General features: G+C 41.9%; 2 protein-coding genes across 5 annotated transcripts; one reads left to right on the forward strand and one right to left on the reverse strand.

The window, feature by feature from the left end:
- Positions 1-1,388: 1,388 nt before the first annotated feature.
- On the forward strand, positions 1,389-16,640 carry LOC110158577 (pecanex 3). 4 transcript variants are annotated; one of them, XM_055148385.1, is made up of 36 exons: positions 1,389-1,536; positions 2,387-2,844; positions 2,980-3,182; positions 3,271-3,376; positions 3,465-3,504; positions 3,585-3,680; positions 3,753-5,447; positions 5,650-5,779; positions 5,930-6,099; positions 6,166-6,223; positions 6,300-6,441; positions 6,533-6,690; positions 6,775-6,928; positions 6,996-7,028; positions 7,106-7,277; positions 7,670-7,780; positions 7,873-7,964; positions 8,042-8,151; positions 8,262-8,367; positions 8,459-8,551; positions 8,650-8,800; positions 8,897-9,041; positions 9,306-9,483; positions 9,948-10,056; positions 10,173-10,302; positions 10,389-10,447; positions 10,558-10,773; positions 11,335-11,588; positions 11,661-11,891; positions 11,984-12,087; positions 12,166-12,313; positions 12,379-12,609; positions 12,796-13,070; positions 13,251-13,420; positions 13,699-14,069; positions 14,162-16,640. In XM_055148385.1, exons 2-36 carry the CDS (start codon positions 2,692-2,694, stop codon positions 14,312-14,314), a joined length of 6,747 nt encoding a protein of 2,248 aa, XP_055004360.1. In that variant the 5' UTR covers positions 1,389-1,536; positions 2,387-2,691; the 3' UTR covers positions 14,315-16,640. The 4 variants fall into 4 exon arrangements, with proteins under 4 accessions (XP_055004360.1, XP_055004363.1, XP_055004362.1 ...); XM_055148388.1 differs by lacking the exon at positions 1,389-1,536 and adding an exon at positions 1,680-1,709; XM_055148387.1 differs by lacking the exon at positions 1,389-1,536 and adding an exon at positions 1,694-1,821.
- A 227-nt stretch (positions 16,641-16,867) lies between these two features.
- Positions 16,868-21,598, reverse strand: zgc:165604 (uncharacterized protein LOC792578 homolog). The gene is made up of 7 exons (XM_020923081.2): positions 21,532-21,598; positions 20,632-20,786; positions 20,266-20,332; positions 19,936-20,067; positions 19,694-19,849; positions 19,278-19,400; positions 16,868-17,329 (listed from the first exon to the last, which is right to left on the reverse strand). The coding sequence occupies exons 1-7, from the start codon at positions 21,596-21,598 to the stop codon at positions 17,130-17,132; spliced, it is 900 nt and encodes a 299-aa protein (XP_020778740.1). The 3' UTR covers positions 16,868-17,129.
- Positions 21,599-22,118: the final 520 nt, after the last annotated feature.

Genomic DNA, 22,118 nt, shown 5'->3' on the forward strand with positions numbered 1-22,118 from the left:
TATTATAACATGGCTTGAAACTCACAAGAATCCATTTTGTGTAATATAGGAACATTAAACAAATGGAAAGCCACAATGTCTTATGCTTCTTTCACTTAAGTTTCATCAGCTTGTCATCCTCTGCTTCCTGTCTCTCTCTCTCAGTCAGTCTAGAGTATTAGTAATGCCTGTATGTCCATTATTTATTATGAAATGAAATTATTTCTGCATCTTTTATAACTGCTGTCAGGTTATCATTAAATAACACTTTGAACAGAAAAAGACTGACAACCTTAGACCAAATAAGCTTATTAAACTAGTCCAACTCCCACTGAGCTCATGTCGAGGTGTAAGCGATGCATTCATCAAGTAGAAAGACAACCCCTTAATGAAACAAAAGTCTTTTCAGCAACATATTAAGCATCAGCATAATTATATGGTTTAGCCTTTAATCGCATAATGTCATAAGTGTATCTTGCATGTGTGGTAAACATTATGCAGTTTGACTACCCCCTGGTGAAATTAAACGGTAGTGATTCTTTCCTCAATAGTTCGTACCCAAGTGTCCAAACTGGTTTATAAGGTTCTCTTGGAGCCGTCTTTGTTCGACTCCATCATCAGTTCAAGCATTGGGATTTGAAAATAGTAATTACAGTGTAGGCTATTTTGACACAGGATACAAGCACTTAATCTTAGACTACACAAAGAGAGAACCAATCTGGATCACAGGCACATACACATGCAAAAGTTTATCATGCAGCTTGCTACCGGAATGCCGAAGTATCATAGGACAAGGCAATATGATTATAAAAATGTGATCTGACCAGATATCTTCATTTCATTTTAGGCAGCTCTATGCTCTGTGTCTTATCTTCTGCTGCCTTTGTCCTGCTCCTGAGTGAGTGGCTCAGTGTTTTTAACCAGCCTCAGAAAAGCGAGAACATTCAGAAGAATTAGATAACTTTATTTACCCATTGAAGGCAATATGGTGTTATCTATCTTGATAAATCAGTAAATAGTGAGATTATGCCCAAGAAAATTGTGATATTAATTTTTTTGCATATCCCCAGTCCTATGCCGAGTTTTAACCATACACTGTATATATAATCTTCTTTGAACAGTCTACGGTTTTAACCAAGAGATAGAAGGACACACGGAAGGACAGGATTCTTGTCTGTACTTATTAACAATCAAGGTAGCCTCTTTTAATTGAGAGGGCATAATAACTAATTATTATCGAGAGGTTGTTATGGAAATAAAATTATTCATAATATTTATTAGAATATTTAGTCCATTATTATTATTATTATTATATATCTGCAGCGCTCATAGCCAGTCATTCTGTGACGTTATTGTGATTGTCCAATGAGCGCTCTGGGAATCTCTCGCTCTTCCTGGTTTGTCAACTGGTTGTTAGCGTTAGCCAACGCTAGCTGAGCTAGCCTGTTGAAACCTTCACCCAAGCCTCTATCTATGCCAAGAAACAGCTGTCTTTCGTGATGGGCAAGAAGCTCCTGTGTTGTCGATCTGTGTCTATCAAGCTTTCATGCCAAAGAGGTGAGGGGCTTTACTTAAATAACGTTTTGGATAGACGCCTATCGTTAGAAGGAAAGTGAAGGTGTAGTTTTTAGACTGACTTCTCAGCATCCCGCAGCACAGCGCTGAGATTTGACCAGTCCTGGATGCGGAAGGAAGACGGATCTGAGGCTGGGAGCTAGCTAATGCTAACTGTGAGCTAACTTCATTAGGCTCCAAATATGGAAACGTTTTACTTTGGACAGCGACACTAATGGAGGCGAGCACTGGTGGCCGATCAGATAACATTAACAGCTCGGATGAATGGTATCGTAGTGCCGTGTGCTGTCGCTAAGTACGGAGCTGTAGAGATAATTATATAGTTTAGCTAAATGTTGATATGTGGGGCCTAGCATTGCCCGGTGACTAGCCTTTAGCATTACAGAGATGTTTAGCTAGGGATGTGTTTGACTGACAGTTCAAAATTTGGTCTTGATTTGGCTTTGTTTTGGTGGAAAACTCATTGGATGAAATTATATATGCCCCAATCCTCAATACGATTTTAATTCTTAACCATTCATATGGGCAGCTCAATATATAATGTTCTTTTTCAGCTAAGCTAAATCATCTTTTGCTAATGTCTGCCAGCAAACTTAATTTAGCACTGTAGTGGCCTATACGTTAAGACAGACATTTAGTTTGTGCGTGCGGTTCTTTGTAAGTAATTTAAATGTATAATAGTGGTTTCTATACAACAGACAAATGTTTATGAACTTGGACTTGAGACTGTATTCACTTGTGTGTTTCTGATTGTGTTTTTGCTTTGGTGTTTTGATGTTCTAAATGTCAAAATATTTTTCAACAACATTCTAACAACCTATTCTATTTACAGATGACTTGCATTTGGCGGGGTGCAAATGTGCCAAAAAGCCACTCTCTTCAGTACTCACAAAGCATTAGGCAAAAGTGTGGCTATGTTAAGGCAGAACTGGAGTACATGATGGCACAAAAATATGCAAGGACTCTTTGCAACTAAAGCAAACATATCCAACACGCCTGGCTACTGCTCTTGATGAGATGGTGTTGACCACTCTGCTTTACCAAATGGAAGTGCCATTGTAGAAATTTGATACTGTGGCTCAAACTGCTCCACAGTTTTTGAGCTACAGCGTGGGTTTTCTAAACCAGGAAGAGAGGATGGGTTCCCAAGCTCTTCAGATATTGCGGCAGGGTGTGTGGGCTTCACTCACTGGAGGCTGGTATGTGGACCCCCACCAAAGCACCTTCTCCAATTGCTTCCACCTATATCTTTGGATATTTCTTCTGGCCTTCCCATTTTTGTTGTACATGGTGAGTACAGTAGATCATAAAGAAAATATCAGTATCTCAAAGAAATATCTAAAAATGTTGTTTCTACAAATGTTTTCATCTATGGATAATGTGGTGAATCTTCTTACTTTCAAAGTTGATGTGTCTCCCATACAGGCTCTGCCACCCAGCTTGTTGATAGCAGGTATCTACTCAGCTGTGGTAGCAGTCTTTTTCACAGCCATCAAGGTGGTGAACTACCGACTCCATGCCATGTTTGATCTTGGGGAGATTGTAGAGAAGAAGCAAGCTTCACTTACAGCGGAAGCGCCAAAAGAAGAAGAAGAAGGTTCAGGGGGAAACAGTGGAAATCCACGCAGGTAATTCATAGCCTTTTGAGAAAATCGCAAACAAACTAAGAATGTGTAAGGCTGTTCTGAGGCATGCATTTCCATTTGTTTTTGACAGAGACAGTCATGTTGGTGTAGAGATGACAGTATTTAGAAAGGTCAACTCAACCCCCCCAGTACGATGTAGCTCTCAGCACTCACTGTTTGGGCTAAATCAGGTGTCGGTGAGAGTTGATTTTATTATTCCACTGTAATTACTTGCCATAAAATATTTTATTATACATGTGTGTTTCATGCTTCCTTTTTGTGCAGGAGTTTTTGCCTCAGCTAGAGGATGCTTGTGGAACTAAAGGTAAGAATTTGATGTTAGTGACTCAAAGAATCAAACAATATGAAAATATTTCTGATATTGTGTTTTGCATTTCACTTTAGATATTAAGGAGCTAATGAGAGACCAGGGAAGCAATAATGTTATTGTTACGTCAGCACATCGTGAAGTCATACGCCAGAGCTCCCAAGATACCATTAGTAAGTGTTCCCCCTGATTAAATTATTGTGTGTCCCCCTAAGTACTAAATTCTGTATTCTGTCATCCTTTAGGAGCTCCAAGTGTTGTGCAGTCTTGCATTGCTGCTACCTTCAGTGGTGACTTCCCTGGGTTGATGACAGCTGGTTTTGGAGAGCAGGGGGAGTGCTTATCGATCCCTCCTTCTCCCTCCAGTCAGGAAGACGGTGGAGAGAAAGAACAGGATGTTGAGGAGTTACCAGAAAGGCTTCGTAAACCAAATCCTGGTAATGGGCTTGGTTCATATTCTCCACTAGGGCCATCTGCGGAATCTGAAAGCCTGGGAGACACACCCCTCAGTCCCCTCATTAAGAGCAGCTTGAGTGAGGAACTAAGTGAAAATCTTCTAGGTTTGGGACTTGACCCAGTTGCTTTTGCTCCTGGGACCGAGCACCCTGGCAGCCGTAGTGGGGTTGCACTTGCTGCTGGATCTACAGACAGCTGTTTTAGTGCTGGTGGGGCCACCACAGACAAGGAGACACTAAGCACTGTTAGCAGTTATCGCAGTGAAAAGACTGATTCAACTCAGCTAGAAAGCCCTTCTTTTAGCCATCCACGACCCACAGATGGTCAAGCATCTGCACCTGCACCGGTTTTGGGTTCAAACCTCCCTGAGCCTGTGGAGGACCCTGGAGGACAGGGGGGCAGTGATACAGACAATCTTTCAGACAGTGTGCTGCTTCGCTCCCCATGCAGAGATTACTCTGCCAGTCAAGGGCTCGACAGGACGCTTGTGGAAGGGGAGGACCTACCTTCTCTAGCAGAGATTGCACACCCACCTCCCATTCAAAACTCCTCTCCATCTAGTAGTGGACATTCAGAGCTTTGTGAGTTAGATAGACCTATCCCCGTTCCTCCTCTTCCCCCTCCACGGCAGACCACCTCGGTGCCCACAGGGCTGGCCCTGGGGCTGGTGTGTTCTGAGCCGGCATTGCCCATATCGGCCCCTTTCTTATTGTCAGATCAGCCTGCCCTACAGGCCCAGCAGGTGGTGAGGCCAAAGGACTTAAAGCTGCTGCGGGCTGCGGGTGTGGGTCACAGACCGGGGCGACGGAAAGCCCCTCGGCGGCGGGCTGGAGCAGGGAGCAGCAGCTTTGACTGCGGCTCTTACAGGCGACATCACAATCACAGACAGCACAGGGATTACATCCCGGTGCGCAGCAGACTGGGGGCGAAAGCCTACAGTGAAAGCCTTTTTGAGGATTCAAGCGATGAGGACGATGGCAGTGACATGAGCGCGGGCTCCAGTCTGGGCTCTCAGCGCAGATACAGCTCAGATGATGATGACTCCAGTTCCTCTACCTCTTGTTACTCCCCAGACCTCACTAACACTGGCATTACATCCTCTGCCCCCCCTGCTGCTCAACTGCCCACTCCACGGGAAGGGGATTTACCTGAGACCGCCGGCCCCTCACATTCTCGTGCTGCTCAGCGCTCTGCGAGTACAGCGAGTGCTAAGACTCATGCCAGAGTCCTAAGTATGGACGGGGCAGGTGGGGCCCAGAGCACGTCAACAGCTATCCCCCCTGCTCTGCTGACAATGCCCTCCACCTCAACTCCTGCACCTCGCGCTCTCACCATCTCCAAGTCAGACCTGGAGGCACGCACGGTCCACAATGATGTGTTTTCTGGACCCCATCATCGACTGGATTCGCTTGGGGGATCCTGGACTGGTAACCAAATGGGCTGGCGAGCTGGAGAGCTAGTGGAAGAGGGAGCTGTGGGGGGAGGTGAGAAATCTAACTGTATAATTTTTACTGTATGAAAAAAACTAAAAGAAAAAACTATTAAAAACATTTTTATTGCATGGCAGTTGTGATCTCAGAAAACTTATATGTATTTGTGCCAGTTTGTCTGAAGGCAGGTGCTATCATGCATTTTGACACTATAATGTATCTCCTGTCAATGATGTAACCGATAACCCTTCTCCAGCATTGGCTTCAGAGGATGGGGGCAAACATGACTCAGTTAGCAGTGTTAAGAGAACCCAGGCAATTCGGAGAAGACACAATGCTGGAAGCAATCCTACACCTCCCCCTTCGACAATGGGATCACCTCCCAGGTTTGTTGTCTCAGCAGTTGTTAGATGGAGCCACGTCAGATAGTCACATGCTAAAAGCTGGCTAACTTAGTACTATTGTAATTGCCCTCACACTTTGTTTTTACTCTTTTTTAATAAATTCTTCTTTAACACTTTGTTTGGTGTCCGTAGCCTCCAGGACCTCCAGAGGGCTCGGACCTCGTCACATTCACGTGCTCGGACACTTCCTTCAGCCTTACAGTTCGCCTCCTCGCTGCTGCTGCCCCGCAGTGGCATCCATGAGGCCTCCACATTTGACGACACATCAGAGGGAGCAGTGCATTACTTCTATGATGAGAGTGGTAAGCATCTAACCCCAGACTTGAAATAGCTGCTATGGCCAAGTTAATTTTTTTTATTGCCCACAGGCGTTAAGAGGTCTTACACTTTTGGACCAGCTGGCGGTGGATATGAAGACCCAGTACAGTAAGTGTAAAGAATTATCAAGACTGGTTACACAGGTGACAGCAGTATTACATATAGCTTTATCCTGCCCTTACAGGGAAAGAGAAAGACAGTCCCAATCATCCAGTTTCACATCTACAGAGGTGCAGGAGGGGGCCCCTGTCCTGTCTATTCTGCAGCCCAGACCGGTGAACTTACAGGGCATGCAGGTGCGCAGGGTGCCACTGGAAATGCCAGAGGTCAGCATACTTATGCAGCATTTTTAATAATTAATACAGACAGTGTTTGTTTCAACTGTAACTTTTTGCTGACATTTTGATTTGATTTCAGTTTGATCTGGATCATGAATCTTTACAAGAATCCCAGGAAAATACACTAATGATTGAAGAGAAGGCTAAGCCTAAACAATACTATCGCTTCTGGGTACTACCTGGAAAATGGTTAAGAGTTCGATATGACCGGCTGGCTCTTCTGGCTTTACTAGACAGGTTATTTAAACTGTTGATGAAATAGTTTATAGTTTAGTATACAGTAATGTATTTGTTTCTCACATGTCTTTTTCTTCCGTTCAGAAATCGGCGAGTTGGTGAGAATGTGTTTGCTGTTGTGCTGGCCAGTCTGGTAGCTTTTCTGGGATTTCTCCTTCTCCTACAAAACTTTTTCAGGGACATCTGGGTCTTTCAGTTTTGCTTGGTCATTGCTAGTTGTCAATATTCTTTACTAAAGGTAATGTACTTATTTGAAATTACACCTTGGTGAGCCTTCTGTATTTTAACAAAATTAAATTTTTCAGAGTGTACAACCAGATGCAGCTTCTCCCATGCATGTATGTAAATATTACATATGCTGACTTAAAAACTCTACTTGTTGTATTTTCTGATGTGAGATATGCCTCTTTACCAGGGTCATAACTGGATAATCGTGTACAGTCGTCCAGTGTACTTCTGCTTGTGCTGTGTGCTCATATGGATCTTTGACTTGACTTGTCACTCTGGCGCTCTGCAGCCCTTCTCCCTTTATGGGGTCACTTTTTTTTCCACACAGTTTCTGGCCTGTGTCAGAGATGTGCTCATCGGTGAGTTCAGTGAATTTGATCTGTACACTAGAACTATTCCAGTTTTAGGAAATAGCAATTTTGATTAGATTTTAGATTCTTTTTTTCAATTTCTAATCAGGATTCAGTTCACTGTGCACATAGTAAACATATGTAAGAGCATTTAAATTTTCTAGAAGAATGAACTATCAACTGCAACACTAATATAAGAATCACATGCACTTCAGAATGACTTTCTACTTTAATATTTGCAGGCTTTTTGATTTGATAATTGTGTTCAAATTGTGAATTTGCTCCTTATGACTAATTGTGTAGTCCTTGTGTACACTACAGTATCATAATTCTAATTGTCATCTTTTGTGCATAAAGCATGTATGTTGGTTTGCCTAAAATCCTTTGTTTTTGTTCCACAGTGTTTGCCTTGTGTTTTCCTGTCATATTCCTGTTTGGGTTGTTGCCTCAAATCAACACTTTTGTAATGTGTCTACTTGAGCAAATCGACATGCATATTTTTGGTGGCACTGGTAAGAATATGATTAACTTGCAACATGTAGTCAGTATCAAGAAATTATTTTTAAATTGTTTTTTTTGTTTTTTTATCTGCTAACTCTCACAGCTACCACCAGCCCCCTGTCGTCCCTTTTTAGCCTCATGCGCAGTGTGTTGGTGGCTGCCCTGCTGTATGGATTTTGCCTTGGTGCCATTAATGTAGGTAGAATAGAGTAATTACAGCTGTTATTTTGTGTACAGTTGATATTATCATTCACTTTTTTGTTTCAATTTAGGCACCTTGGGGGGATGCTCATGTGCCAGTATTATTTTCTGTTTTCTGTGGCCTACTTTTGGCTTTATCTTACCATCTTAGTCGCCAGAGCAGTGATCCCAGCATTCTGTGGTTAGTTTTTTACTTTTTATTTCTAATATGGGTGGATATAGTCATAGATTCACTGTTTTATGTGTGTGATTCCTTCTTTTTTTCATGTAAATGTGTATTTTTACATTTAGGTCCCTGGTCCGGTCAAAATTATTCCCAGAACTTGAGAGTCGGACACCAGAGGAGCCCCCTGTGGAGATCAAGGACCCTCTTCCTGAGAAGCTGCGTAACTCAGTGGTGACTTTTTACTTTGCTTGGCTATACAATATGCATTTTATTTAACATTAAACAGTCAGTAAGACATTACCAATGCGATTTGTCTTTGTAGAAGGAAATTCTTCATTCGGATCTTGTCATGTGTCCCCTCATGGCTGTCATTACCTTTGCCATTAGCGCGAGCACAGTTTTTATTGCTCTTCAGGTTAGTCCAGACACCCTGTAGTGATTTTTGTACTAGCATTTCATGTGTAGAAGTCCTTGCTGAAGTCATAAATGTCCTCTCTCTCTCTCTCTCCACAGCCCGCTCTCAGCTTTGTGCTGTATATCCTGGCAGGAGTGGTAGGCTTCATTACACACTATCTCCTGCCTCAGCTCCGCAAACAGCTCCCATGGTTCTGCCTGGCTCACCCTGTGCTCCGCTCAAAGGAGTACAGTCAGTTTGAAGTTCGAGGTGAGTTTTGAAAACCAGAAAATGCTAAAAAAAACAACAATTTGACAAAAAATTTTTTAGCTTTCACAGAGCCAACTGTTGTCTTTTTTTTAATAGATGCAGCCCAGCTAATGTGGTTTGAGAAACTTTATGCATGGCTCCAATGTGTGGAGAAATATTTAATTTACCCTGCTGTGGTGCTGAACTCGCTAACGACAGAGGCTCGGAGTGTTGGCCAAAACCACAAAGAACTTGACATTTAGTAAGTCCTTCCATGCAGTATTCTTACCATCCAGTCGCTTTGGGTTGTTACAAAATGCTTGCTACGATAGTTTCAGCTATAGCCTTTAGTAGTTAATTTGGCCTCCTTGTGATTTATGTAAGTACACATAATAAGTACACAATTGATTAATGTAATGTAATCTAATGTAATGCAGTGTGTGTGTGTGTGTGTGTGTGTGTGTGTGTGTGTGTGTGTGTGTGTGTATATAAATTAAAAAAAATGTTCCTTCTTCTTTCTTTGCAGTAGCCGAGCTCTCTTCATTTCTGTGGCTGGAATGAAACTCCTGCGCTCGTCCTTTTGTACCCCGTCCCAACAATACGTGACCCTCTGCTTCACCACACTGTTCTTTCACTTTGACTATCCACACTTCTCTGAGACATTTCTAATAGACTACTACTTCATGTCAATACTTTTCAGCAAGGTGAGACATTGTAGTGGCGACATTGTAGTTCCAAACATGGCTTTAAAATTAAATCCTGTTTAGAAATGTTTTAATGCATTGGTTGACTTATGTACTGTGCATAAAATCGGATACACTAATAAAGAGGGATTAGAATATGTTTTAAAACACATTTATAAAGTTCCACTATGTAACTTCAGTCCCGTACTTGTCTCTGAAGATTAATCTCTTTGCCTGGAATGTTCCACAATATGGCATTAAAAAAAAGCATTCTTACTATGAGCAGGGTCTCCTCACCACAGATCTGATGCAGACAATGCAATAACATCAATGGAGATGAGTACACCCTCTACCAGAAAAGTTACATGGTGCATCTTTAAGTCGGCCAAAAGGCTCTGTAGTTAAACCTTTCATCTTATCTCTTGAAGTTTCTTGTTCTAATACTGGTTCATTGTTCAGTGGTATGCTGTTTTTATTATTTCTAGATGTGGGACCTTCTATACAAACTGCGCTTCGTTTTGACCTACATCGCCCCATGGCAGATCACCTGGGGTTCGGCATTCCATGCCTTTGCTCAGCCATTCGCTGTGCCACGTATCCTTCTGTCTAGTATAACAAGAAATGAATATTGTTGAAGTTACTGCAAACCACCAATAATGGTTTATAAACGGTAACTTTGTTCTAAATTGCTCTTAACTAAACATTATCAGACTCCGCAGTGCTCTTTGTCCAGGCCATTTTTTCTGCCTTCTTTTCCACTCCTCTGAATCCTGTTTTAGGAAGTGCAGTCTTTGTGACGTCATACACAAGACCTGTCAAATTCTGGGAAAGAGACTATAAGTGAGTTGGATTTCTTAGTTGCCACTCCTTTAATTGAACATGCTCAAAATGTTTGCTTTGCATTTATTGGTTTGTCTTATTTGCAGCACTAAAAGAGTTGATCATTCCAACACTAGACTTGCAACGCAGTTGGATAGAAACCCAGGTACAATGTCATGCACTCAAATAACCCCATTGAACATGCATTTTGGTCACATGGATAAGCCAGGGTGTTTGTATCTCTCTCTGAAGATATGTTTATATAATTTATACTAGGGGCTGATGACAATAATCTGAACTCCATTTTCTACGAGCATTTGACTCGCTCCCTACAGCACAGTCTGTGTGGAGACCTGCTGCTCGGTCGCTGGGGCAACTACAGCACAGGTGACTGTTTCATCCTGGCCTCGGACTACCTCAACGCTTTGGTGCACATCATTGAGATTGGCAATGGTCTAGTCACCTTTCAGCTCAGGGGACTGGAGTTCAGAGGTGAGTAGGCCTAACCTAATGCTGCTAGACTGCTAGCTACATTATGAATTTCTACATATTCAACGTATGGAGCATAGTGTTATCTAAGGTGTTTTGGATTAGCGTAAAGTTAGTTTAACCATTGTAAAATGGAAGATATCACAAGTGTTGCTTTGTAGAGCTCAAATCTAGAATATAGAATATGTCGTCTATAAAGCTATATAAAATGAAATGTGTAATCTTCTGAGCATGGGACTAAAATAAATATTTTTGCCCTTTTGTGGTTAATTTTATGATCCATTCACATTTTATGTTAGACTTGAACCTCAACCAAGACATTGCAATCACATTCCTGATGCATAGTTAAAATATCTGAATATCATTATGAGATCTTGCAAAAAATATATCAAGATATTCTTTTTTTTTTTTTATCAATTTCACCAACCCCCATTTGACCATGTTCTAAAATTGCTCCTATGATTGTTTATAGTAGCACAGTATGAGGCAAATGATTTATTCTTTAGTGACCCCATAAAATGCATTAAACTTTTATCATGAAGCAGCACATCCTGTGTTGTGTAGGCACCTATTGTCAGCAGAGAGAGGTGGAGGCCATCACGGAGGGGGTGGAGGAGGATGAGGGATGCTGCTGCTGTGAACCTGGCCACCTGCCACACATGTTGTCATTCAATGCTGCCTTTGGCCAGCGCTGGCTGGCCTGGGAGGTGGCTGCTACTAAATATGTCCTTGAGGGCTACAGCATCAGTGACAATAATGCTGCTTCCATGTTACAAGTATTTGATCTCCGCAAGATTCTCATCACATATTATGTCAAGGTATGTCAGTACCTATAATGTGCTTGCAGTTATTACATGAACAGCTTCACTTTTTCATTCTTCACTTTACAGAGTATTATCTACTATGTCAGTCGGTCTGCTAAGCTGGAGGAGTGGTTGAGTAATGAGACAGTTCAGGAGGCACTGCGGCCTTGTCTAGGGGCCAATTACGTGGACAGTGACCCCACCTTCAACCTGAATATTGACGAGGACTACGACCACAGAGCATCTGGCATCACACTGTCCTCTTTCTGTATGGTGTATCTGGATTGGATTCAATATTGCAATAACAGGCGCCAAACGGTAACACAGACTTGGAGCTCACGGTCAAAATGCATGCCTTTTAGTAATAAAACCATGGTGTGGTCATTAAATGTTTGTATGTGTTGTTTTAGCCGGTAGCAAGTGAAAGAGATTCTCCTCTTGTCAACCTCTGTTTTGGACTGTGCATTCTGGGCCGGCGAGCACTGGGCACAGCCTCCCACAGCATGTCTGCCAGGTACTAAGACCTGCAAGCTCCAAAGTCTATTGCTCATTGTCATTATTCTGTGTGTCTAATATTGTGTTTTGTTAACAGCTTGGAACCATTTCTTTATGGTCTTCACGCACTTTTTAAAGGTGACTTTCGCATCACATCACCCAGAGACGAGTGGGTCTTTGCTGACATGGACTTGTTAAATCGTGTAGTGGCCCCAGGAGTGCGGATGTCTCTAAAATTGCATCAGGTACTGCTTAAAAAAATTTTTTTCTGGTGATAACAGTCCCATTATGAATTAAATGTTTTCTTTAGGATCATTTTACCTCTCCTGATGAGTATGAGGACCCTATGATTTTGTATGATGCCATTACTGCCAATGAGGAGAAGATGCTGATATCACATGAGGGTGACCCTGTGTGGCGAAGCGCGATTTTGGCCAACATGCCCTCACTGCTGGCACTGAGGCACATCATGGACGACGGCAGTGACGAGTACAAGATCATCATGTTGAACAAGAGGTTCCTCAGCTTCAGAGTCATCAAGGTTCTTTTCTTAACTTGTTCAGTCCAGTTAGCATTACTTTTCATCTAAATTTCTCTTTTTTAATTTTCAGTGAAGCAAACCATATTTTTAACTTTTCTAGAATATATACAGTACATTATAGTCTGTTGACTCTTGGATACAATTGTCTTGCATCTCAGTTTTACCCCATTGGTTCTGCCCCTCCAGGTGAATAGAGAATGTGTGCGTGGGCTATGGGCCGGGCAACAGCAGGAGCTGGTTTTCCTGCGAAATCGAAATCCTGAGCGAGGCAGCATCCAAAACGCCAAACAAGCCTTGAGGAACATGATCAATTCATCGTGTGACCAGCCCATTGGATATCCTATCTACGTCTCACCACTCACCACATCATATGCTGGAGGCCACGTTCAGCTACGCACTGTATGGGGGGGTCCTGTTAGCCCACACAACATCTACACATGGCTCATCAGCAGCTGGGACAGGTACTGAACAGTTTTTTTTGTTTGTTTGTTTGTTTATCAAAGTTTTATGAATGCTATTAATCCACATATAGCACACATGGTATTGATGTAGTAATTTTTATAATGTTGAAAGAGACATAACAAAAGCAAATGTAATTTGCTCAACTGGACATGGTTAAAATGCTCTTACACCTGTTGCAGGTTGCAGAAAGGCTGTGGAGCTGGCTGCAACAGTGGAGGAAATATTGAGGACTCAGACTGTGGAGGCGGCTCGGCCTCCATCTCCACAAACCCTGCTGTTCACACCACACACAGCACTCCAGCCTCCGGCCTGCCCCACACACACATCACCTCGCTCCAACCATCTTTGGGTGAGTATAAAATCCCTTCTGAATGTAGATGGACATGTTTCTGATAAATAACCAATGCTATTATTGAATTGTTTCAAAAACTCTAGATAAGTCAATAGTGAATATTTATCTTAAGTTGTAAGGTAGATGTAATGTATTTATAAAAATGTCAAGTTACCAACATAAGCTCTCTGAGTAGCCTGAATGATTGTATGGAAGAGACCCCGAAACCCTGAAACATGATTGTGAACTTGAACTGGATTATTGTGTTACAAGTTCATATGAAAATCTTGTTACAGGTACAGACAATCCTGTGGGTCCCCAGAATTGGCCACATAATTCCCAACCGCTGCCGCTAGCTTTGCTTAGCCAGTCAGAGGGCAGGATGGAGGCGGGGCTCCTGTCTTCTCTACAGCGGACCTCCTCAATACAGGGGCTGCTGGGACAGCAGCTGTCCACCTCCCAGCTGTCCTTCAGCACCTCTGTGCCCCCCCCCTCTCTCCCTCTGGGCTTCCTGGAGAACTCTGGACATAGAGCAGGCCAGCGGGCTGGCAGCGCACTGCACTTTGAGAGCCACTTTGGCAAATGGAGTTTTTCAGGCCGAAAGGGCTTTAATGGCTCAGCTGCGGTTGAAGGGGACACTGCTACTGTTCAGACTATTCGTACTCAGGTAAGTTCACCTTTGCTGGTACGTAAGGGATCAGGGTTGCTGGAATCTGCCTTTTCCAGTCAGTTAAATTAATTCACGTTTTGTTTTTATAGCCCAGTGCTCCTGCAGCCCGGCAGGAGTCTAGTCCTATCCAAGACCCTCTTGGAGCCACTCAGACGCTGGACCCTTCCCTCTTAAATCTAGGTGTCCCTTCCCTGCCTCGAGAGGAATCCACAGAGCTGCCTTTACTGGAGCACCTGCGCTGAGGTGGCCCCAGACTAAAGCACACTGTAGTCCCACTGAGTCCAGACCTCTACACCTCCAGTACTGTACTGGGCCAGTCACTCTCTCAGCCAAAATAACTGCTGAACTGAATGCCAATTATTCCAAAGTTAGCCCAAATGTGAACCCAAAACATTTTTTAAAATTATTTTATAGGGTCACTGGGTCTCTTTAGGCAACTTTTCTGTTGAAACATTAGTGACAGGCTACACAGGCCAGTGCAATTTAAAGGGATATTTTTCTAAATGGAAATTTGAGCCTCAGACTTTCCCCCACTGCAGCATTTTCCTTAGTTAAACAGATGTTTATTGGTGTACTTTTGAGGTGAAGGATTCATAGAAACCACATTAAGCCTTGTTTAGCCCTTTCACAAACCTCGCTGGGTCTGCAGTGAGGTTAGATGTGTTTTTTTTCTTTTTTAACACATTCCGTCATTCACTCTTTACTTTGCATTTTAGACAAATTATACATGAGCTTAACAGCCCTCTTCTCTGGCCCGCAGATTTTGTCTTGGAGCAATTTTCAGGAAAAAAAATCCCTTCAAATCTCAGTCAATAAGTGGTGCTGTTATCACCAGTTTACAGTCGATTTGGGCTGGACCGGACGCAGACCTGAATCAGGACTTGGACTTAATAGCTGGAGCCCAGTGATTAGGACCTAATGGATAACTAAATGCTCAAAATATTGCTCACGAACAGACTGGGTGTTGGGAAACCATTTTGATTTTGGTGAATGAATTTTGGTTTTACTTGAAGAAACACTAATTAGTGTCTACAGTTAACAATTTCTCTTGAGAGAAGTGATGGACAACTCGTGATCAGAGTGGGACTTATCGGGGCCCAGGCTGCTGTGAGGGGCGCTGTTTCTTTGCCTGGCCCCTGTTAATACTATACTACTGCTTTTGCATCTCCTACTAAACTACCCACTACTGCTGTTTTTAGTCAACAGTCCAATCCAGCGTTTTAGTTGGATGAACTTAAATAATTACTGAAAATAAAGGTGGAATATTTATTTGCTTGACATGGTCTTACAAATATTTTCAAAGGAGTTTTTTGTCTCTGTTATTATATCAAAAATTTGCCTCCTGTAACTCACCTCAACATCTGTCTAAATTGTTTTGAGTTTTGACATCTCACAAAATTTTAAGGTAATGAAACAATAAGTAATCCTGAAGAGTTACTTTAAAGTTGGCTTCTTTCCCACTTGTTGCACTCTTGTTGCCACTGTGAAAATCCAAAGTTTAGTTGGATCAAAGTAGTGGAAAAAAAAAAAAAGCTGGCCAAACTGTGTCTAAATAGTGTTACTGCTGGCTCTTAAATTTCATAGACTCGCGCAGCAGTTCGCCTGAGGTGGCTGAACACTTCTGAAATAACTTGGTGCCATAGTGTAAATCATTTTGGCCACAAGGCGAACTGTGTGTTACTGGTTTTTCTTCACCACATAATCTTTTAAACGTCAAGTTCCCTCTGTAGGAATCTTGAAAGGAGGCCAGCGTTCTCAGGGTCTGTAGCGGGAAAGAAATTGACTTGTCTTCTGCGGGATGAGATTTTGTCCAAAGGGAGAAAACAAAAAGCTGAAGCTATAAACCAGTGAAATGAGTTGAATCCTGCTACTTGCTATAAAAGTGTCTTGTCTTTGAATCTGACGTATTGTGCTACCTAAAAACTTCTCCATTTGGCCACAGATATTAGATTTTACATTTTGTTGAGGAACAATTGATCTTTTCCCTATTCTGGTAAAAGGTGCATCAGTATCCTGTGTCAAGTCCTTAAACTCAGGAAAAACACGTCGAAAATCAGTGCTGTTCTTTATTTTATATTTTTCTCTTGTATCCAAAGCAACAGGGAGGCATTTTGTTATTTTTTTTTTTATTTTGCTGATTGTGAGGAAAGCACAAGAAAATGGACATACGTAGGTGTCAGTAAAAAGGGATTTCTTAATCTCCTAAATGATGTACAGCATGGTTGGTATATAAATATATATTTAAAATACAGATATATTTTATTATTGGATTTGGGGTTGTTTTTCATTAAAGACACTATGTGGGTATCGGCTCATAACTGGAGAGCTGTGTGGAGAGGCACTCTTCACGTCTAAATGTGCTGTTTAAGAAGAAACTTAACACTTCTTTCGCACAAATGTATCATACACCATCCCGCGTTATCATTTTCTTTATTTACTTTGTTGGGAGGGGTCTTTTATTTAAGATGTTAATGTTTAATGTACAGTTTTATATGTGGTTTCCCCTCCTGTTTAAATTAAAGGTTTCTGTGTCTTTGTTTGCAAATAAAGCGCGTCTTTTTATTTTCATCCTTTGTCATGTTGAACAGCTACATCATCAAATGTGTCTGAGCTACCATCTACCATCTGAACTACTACTATCCTTAGATTTAATTTTATAAGGCAAAAGTTCATTGTATAGAAGAAGCTATGTTTAATTTATATTTTTGATGGTCTATTTGAATGCAGCAATTTCATTCGTTTTTAGCCTTTCCTATAAATTCACAGCCTGGATTTATATAATGTAATTAGTTAACAAAGGCAATTTATTCATTATTAAATAAAAAAAACAAAAACATTTATTTTGCAAAAATAAAGTGTGGTGGTGTGGTGTGGTGTAGCGTTGGCTGCACTTAAGCCTACAGTGGGGTTTTAGACAACTAAATATTACATAATTAGTCAAATTTACACCTTGAATTGTAAAACAAGGAATGCTTAAGAAAAGTCCTCAAATTGTTGCCTGTAACAGGAACCTGAAGCTCATGAATGACTGAGTAAAATATTGGCTTTTATGGATGATTACACAAAAGAGCGCTTGATCAGCGACGGCGTGTACCGGATTTCGTTGTAACTTTCATTGTCCTCTTTGCGCTCCCTCCAGCGACCATCCTGCCCCGTGCGGTGAAGCCACGTGACGAGCAGCACCAGCGCCAGCAGCACCAGGCTCATCGATAACGTCAACAGCACCCCCTGCAGGATGCCTGAGGGGGAGTCTGGAGCTGTTCACACACACAAACCGTCAAGGTGAAGAACAAAACCAAAAAGACAAAAGATCACGAAAAATACACCTGCTTGTATCCATGAATAAGTTATTGCTTTTCCTGGAATGCCCATCAATATGTTTTAAACATATTTATCTCACTGGAGACAAGCAGGTGACCACCAGATCAGATCTGTGGAGAGGTAAAGCCTGGTCACGAGTGCATGTCTTTTTTTGTATTTTTTGCAATAAAAATACCAGTGGAATAACTGAATAAATGCAAAATTGATAACATACTGTGAAACATGCAGGCAAAGCTATACCAGAAAGTTACATAATATAAGTATACTGTTCAAAAAAATTAAAGGAACACTTTGAAAACACATCAGATCTCAATGTGAAAAAAATATGCTGGATATCTATACAAATATGGACAGGCCAATAGTTTTAGGAACACAGGGATGCCTCCTCTTTTAATGGAAATACAAGTCTACAGTCTACAGAGGCTGTTACTTGTATAGACACTCTGAAAATTAAAATTAAATGATGGGGCCGGCTAGTCCATTTTGCCAAAACATAATTTCTGCAACTCAAAATGCTTCTCAATATCTTATGTGGCCCCCACGTGCTTGTATGCAGGTTTGTCGTGGCATGTTCCTAATGATGTGACGGAGGGTGTCTTATGTCCTCCAAGATCTGTGTAAGGGTATCACTGAGCTCCTGTAGAGTCTCAGGAGCAACCTGGAAGCGTCCGATGGACCCAAACAGAGGTGTTCTATCGGGTTTAAGTCAGGTGATCGTGGGGGCCATTCAATTGTATCAATGCCTTCATCCTCCACATACTGCCTGCAGACTCTTGCCACATGAGGCCGGGCCTAGTCGTGCATGACAAGGAACCCAGGACCTACTGCACCTGCGCAGGGTCTGACATTAGGTTCAAGGATTTCATCCATATAACCTAATGCCAGTCAGACTGCTGTTTCCTAGCTGGTAGAGGCCTGTGTGTCCCTCCATGGTTATGCCTCCCCAGACCACCACCAAACCGCTCATACTGAAGCATGTTACAGGCAGCATAGCATTCTCCTAGTCTTCTCCAGAGTCTTTCATGTCTATCACAGATGCTCAGGGTGAACCTGCTCTCATCTATGAAAAGCACAGGGCACCAGAGGCGCCTTGCCACTTCTGGTGTCGTCTAGCAAATGCCAGTGGCGCTCCATGGTGCTGGGCGGTGAGCACAGGACCCACTACAGGAAGTGGTGCCCTCAAGTCATCCTCATGAAATCTATTTCTGATATTTTGGCAGAGACATTCACACCCGTGGCCTGCTAGAGATCATTCTGTAGGACAGGGGAAGTGCTCAGCCCAGTCCCTCTCGCATAAAGGAGCAGCTATGGGTCCTGCTGATGGGTTGAAGACTTTCTACATCCCTGTCTAGCTCTCCCAGAGTAACTGTCTGTCTTCTGAAATGTCCTTGTTCTGGAGACTGTGCTGGAAGACACATTAAATCTCCTTGCAATGGCACGTGTGGATGTGCCATCCTGGAGAAGTCAGACAATCTGAAGAGACAATCTGTGCAACTTCTGTAGGATTAAGGAATGGCCTCATACTCCCAGTAGTGACAATCACTCTAGCCAAAGCCAGTACTAGTGGAAAACCAGCCAAAAAAGACCAAGAGGGAGAAACTTGAAATTACTTTCACATGCAAAACCAGTCCTGTTTTAGTTGTTTAATTGTCGCCCCTCTGTGCCCCTGTTGTTCATTTTCATTAAAAGAGGTGGCATCATTTTGTTCCTAAGACATTCCACTGTCCATAGTTGTATAGATATACAAGATATTTTTTTCACATTTAAATCTGATGTGTTTTCAAAGCGTCCCTTTCATTTTTTTAGCAGTGTATAAAGTAGGCTATATTCAGAAAAAAGATAAAATGGTATTTATAATTAACTGTGTTGAAGAATGGTGCTTACTGCTGTAGATGGACAGGTTGACATAACAGTGTTCAGTCCCTAGAGCATTGGAGGCAGAGCAGCGGTACAGGCCTGAGGTCTCAGACGATGCATTGATGATTTTTACTGATCCGGACAGGTCTCCTGTGAGCAGAAACAAGTTTACATGAACAATGCCAAACCCCCAAAATTGACAAGCAGGTCAAGAGATCAGGAAACTATATTTGAGCAAACCTCTGCCTCCTACTTTGTCCACTTTGGCCAGCTTCCACACACACACACACACACACACATATACACACGCACGCACGCACACACACACACACACATATATACATACATACATACATATACATACATATACATACATATAATACATATATACATACAGACACACACCATACTCATTTGTTACACAATACACACAAGATGCTCACCATCCATGTCAACTGGTAATGGTATTTCTTCTGGACTAAGCTTGTCCCACTCAATCTCTGGGGTTGGGATTCCCTCCTCCACAGAGCAGGACAGGGTCACACTCCCACCATCTGCAATGTCCCCTTCCCACTGACACACAGGCAGAGAGGGAGGAGCTGCAGTGGGACATAACATTTTTGACGTAGTGTTTTGAACCAGGAATACAGATTAAGATGATGATAATGATTTTGGTTGCACTCACACAAAACAGTAAGAGTGAGCTCTCCGATGCCCAGGTCTGCGGTTTCTGGGGGGTTGTTGACCATGCAGCGGTACACTCCAGCATCAGCTTCCTCAGTGTCATTCAGGAGCATGTCTGCACTCCACGGGAGACCTGCAAGGCTCAGGGAACTAAACACCAGGAAACTAGTTCACCTATCTACATACAACCTCTGGTCTGAGCACTCTCAGCAAATATATTAAAAGCAAACAGTGTAGAAAATCAAATGTCACATCCATTTTAAAATGAATTTCAAATTAAAAGTTGGGTTTGTTTGCTTAAATTATATATATAGTATTATTTGTTCAATACCTGTGAATCCTACTCTGCCAATGAATGAGGGATCTTCCATCACTTGTCCATGGTCATAAACAATTACCTGCAAGTTCACACAGCCTGTGTCAAATATGACAAAAATACCACACAGTATTAAAACTGGCACAATGTGCAATTTGAACAACATGATGATAATGTAAATGTTATGTGTGTATATCACAAAAAAGCTACCCTAAATTAACACACATTGAGTGCCATGTCAATGGCATTTTGCTCTATTGTTGAATTCAGACCCTGTTGGCAAAATGAGACTCAGTTTTATGTCAAATAAATACATTAGAATAGGTTTCCTGCTGAACCACACTTCCAGCCTATGATTATGTCCATGTGAATGTCTCTTACCTGTACTGGGTTTTCTGGGCTGGAGAATGGAGCCAGGGTCCAAATAACATTAAGTTTGGTTAGAGGGCTGGAGGTGAAAAAGGAGCAGGGGAGGGTGACCGCATCACCTCTGAGGACCTCCAAATTGGACTCCCTCATGGAAACAGTCAGAGCACCTGTAATGCACCAATCAGCCAAATGATTGATGCAATGAATGAATGCCCTTGGTGTGGTGGGCAATGTGCAATGATTTGTAATGTCCAGATAAGATGAGTATTTAAATTAACCAGTGTCATGTGCCATGTGGAGAAGACCTATGTGTTTGATTCTATACCATGCATTTGCTAAGAATAATACAGTCTCCGTTTGAACTTGAAACAGAGACGGCCTGCCCCTCCTCCCTGTCACCACAGGCTTTTGTTGTGTGTGGGAATGCACTGTGCATATTATATGATAATTACTCCTGACAGCTCTGGGGGTGAGCCAAACCAATCACAGAAGAACAATCAACTCCTATTGGGATTAGGTCAGCTACACTGATGCTTTCTTAAAGAGGGGAATCACTTTTTCCAAGATGAATAAGTCAGATTTGTTGTTGTAAAACAAACCAAAAAGGTAGAATAAAAAGCACATTCATCTGCAAATGAACACTGGGTTAGGAATGTCATATATATGATTTTTCAGAAAAAATTGGCAAATATTGAGAAAGGGACTCCCCTCTATAAGACCCCGCAATAGGGAAAATTATTAAAAACAGCAGCAGCTGAACTAGCCTTTTTAACTAATTACAAGAACTTAAAAGTGGATGATTACAAATAAAACAGGTTCTTCTATTTATGTCACTAATACCAGTTAATTTGATGTTAAATCCTGACCTAAACCACTGACCTAAACCTTCTACCTAAACGTAGTAGTGCTTACCGCTCTGCAGTGAGTAAAGATGCACAGCGAGTGTCCACAATATCCATCTTCTTCCTGTGTCAGCCATGGCACCGACTACACCGCCTCCACCCACACTGCAAACTGCCTGCCCAAAAACTAGGCATGCATGATTAATCCAACTACCCCTCCTAATTTGCTCACTCATTTTGCTCCCATTCATTTAAAGTTCACTGGAAAAGACAGGAGGGTATAAGTATATTTCATGTATGGTGGCCCAATTCTTTGAATGATCACAATAAATCATTTGTTATAGCAATAGTATAAGCAGCGGGTTCCAGCCTGGCATGACTTGTCCTCTTCTTGATAATTTCCTGGACATAAAAAAGGCATTTACTAGGCAATAATACCAGGCAATAATACAGTTCTGAGGATTTGGCTGTTGATCTCCTGACTAAATAAACCTGTTTAATGACAATTAAAAATGACATTTAACAATCTCAACCTTTAAAACATGTTTTTATTATTATTATATTCTTAAATTTTATTTTTGAAATATTTCATCCGTGATTTATAAAAAAAAAAAAGAAAAAAGACTGCCTATTATTCTAAGTTGTCTTTTATAAAAG

The sequence above is a fragment of the Boleophthalmus pectinirostris genome, unplaced genomic scaffold (assembly GCF_026225935.1).
Source record: "Boleophthalmus pectinirostris isolate CB_2022bp ecotype Guang Dong unplaced genomic scaffold, ASM2622593v1 HiC_scaffold_12, whole genome shotgun sequence".
Classification (NCBI taxonomy): Eukaryota; Metazoa; Chordata; class Actinopteri; order Gobiiformes; family Gobiidae; genus Boleophthalmus; species Boleophthalmus pectinirostris.

Excerpts from the sequence above, each read along its gene's own strand:
- LOC110158577 (XM_055148385.1), top strand. The coding sequence starts at position 2,692 with ATGGGTTCCCAAGCTCTTCAGATATTGCGGCAGGGTGTGTGGGCTTCA. Across the intron at positions 3,377-3,464 it reads TTGGGCTAAATCAGGTGTCG|GAGTTTTTGCCTCAGCTAGA; the intron begins GTGAGAGTTGAT and ends CTTTTTGTGCAG. Across the intron at positions 9,484-9,947 it reads TGTCAATACTTTTCAGCAAG|ATGTGGGACCTTCTATACAA; the intron begins GTGAGACATTGT and ends TATTATTTCTAG.
- zgc:165604 (XM_020923081.2), bottom strand. The coding sequence starts at position 21,598 with ATGGCTGACACAGGAAGAAGATGGATATTGTGGACACTCGCTGTGCAT. Across the intron at positions 20,333-20,631 it reads GCCCAGAAAACCCAGTACAG|GTAATTGTTTATGACCATGG; the intron begins GTAAGAGACATT and ends GTGAACTTGCAG. Across the intron at positions 20,068-20,265 it reads TGGCAGAGTAGGATTCACAG|GTCTCCCGTGGAGTGCAGAC; the intron begins GTATTGAACAAA and ends TGAGCCTTGCAG.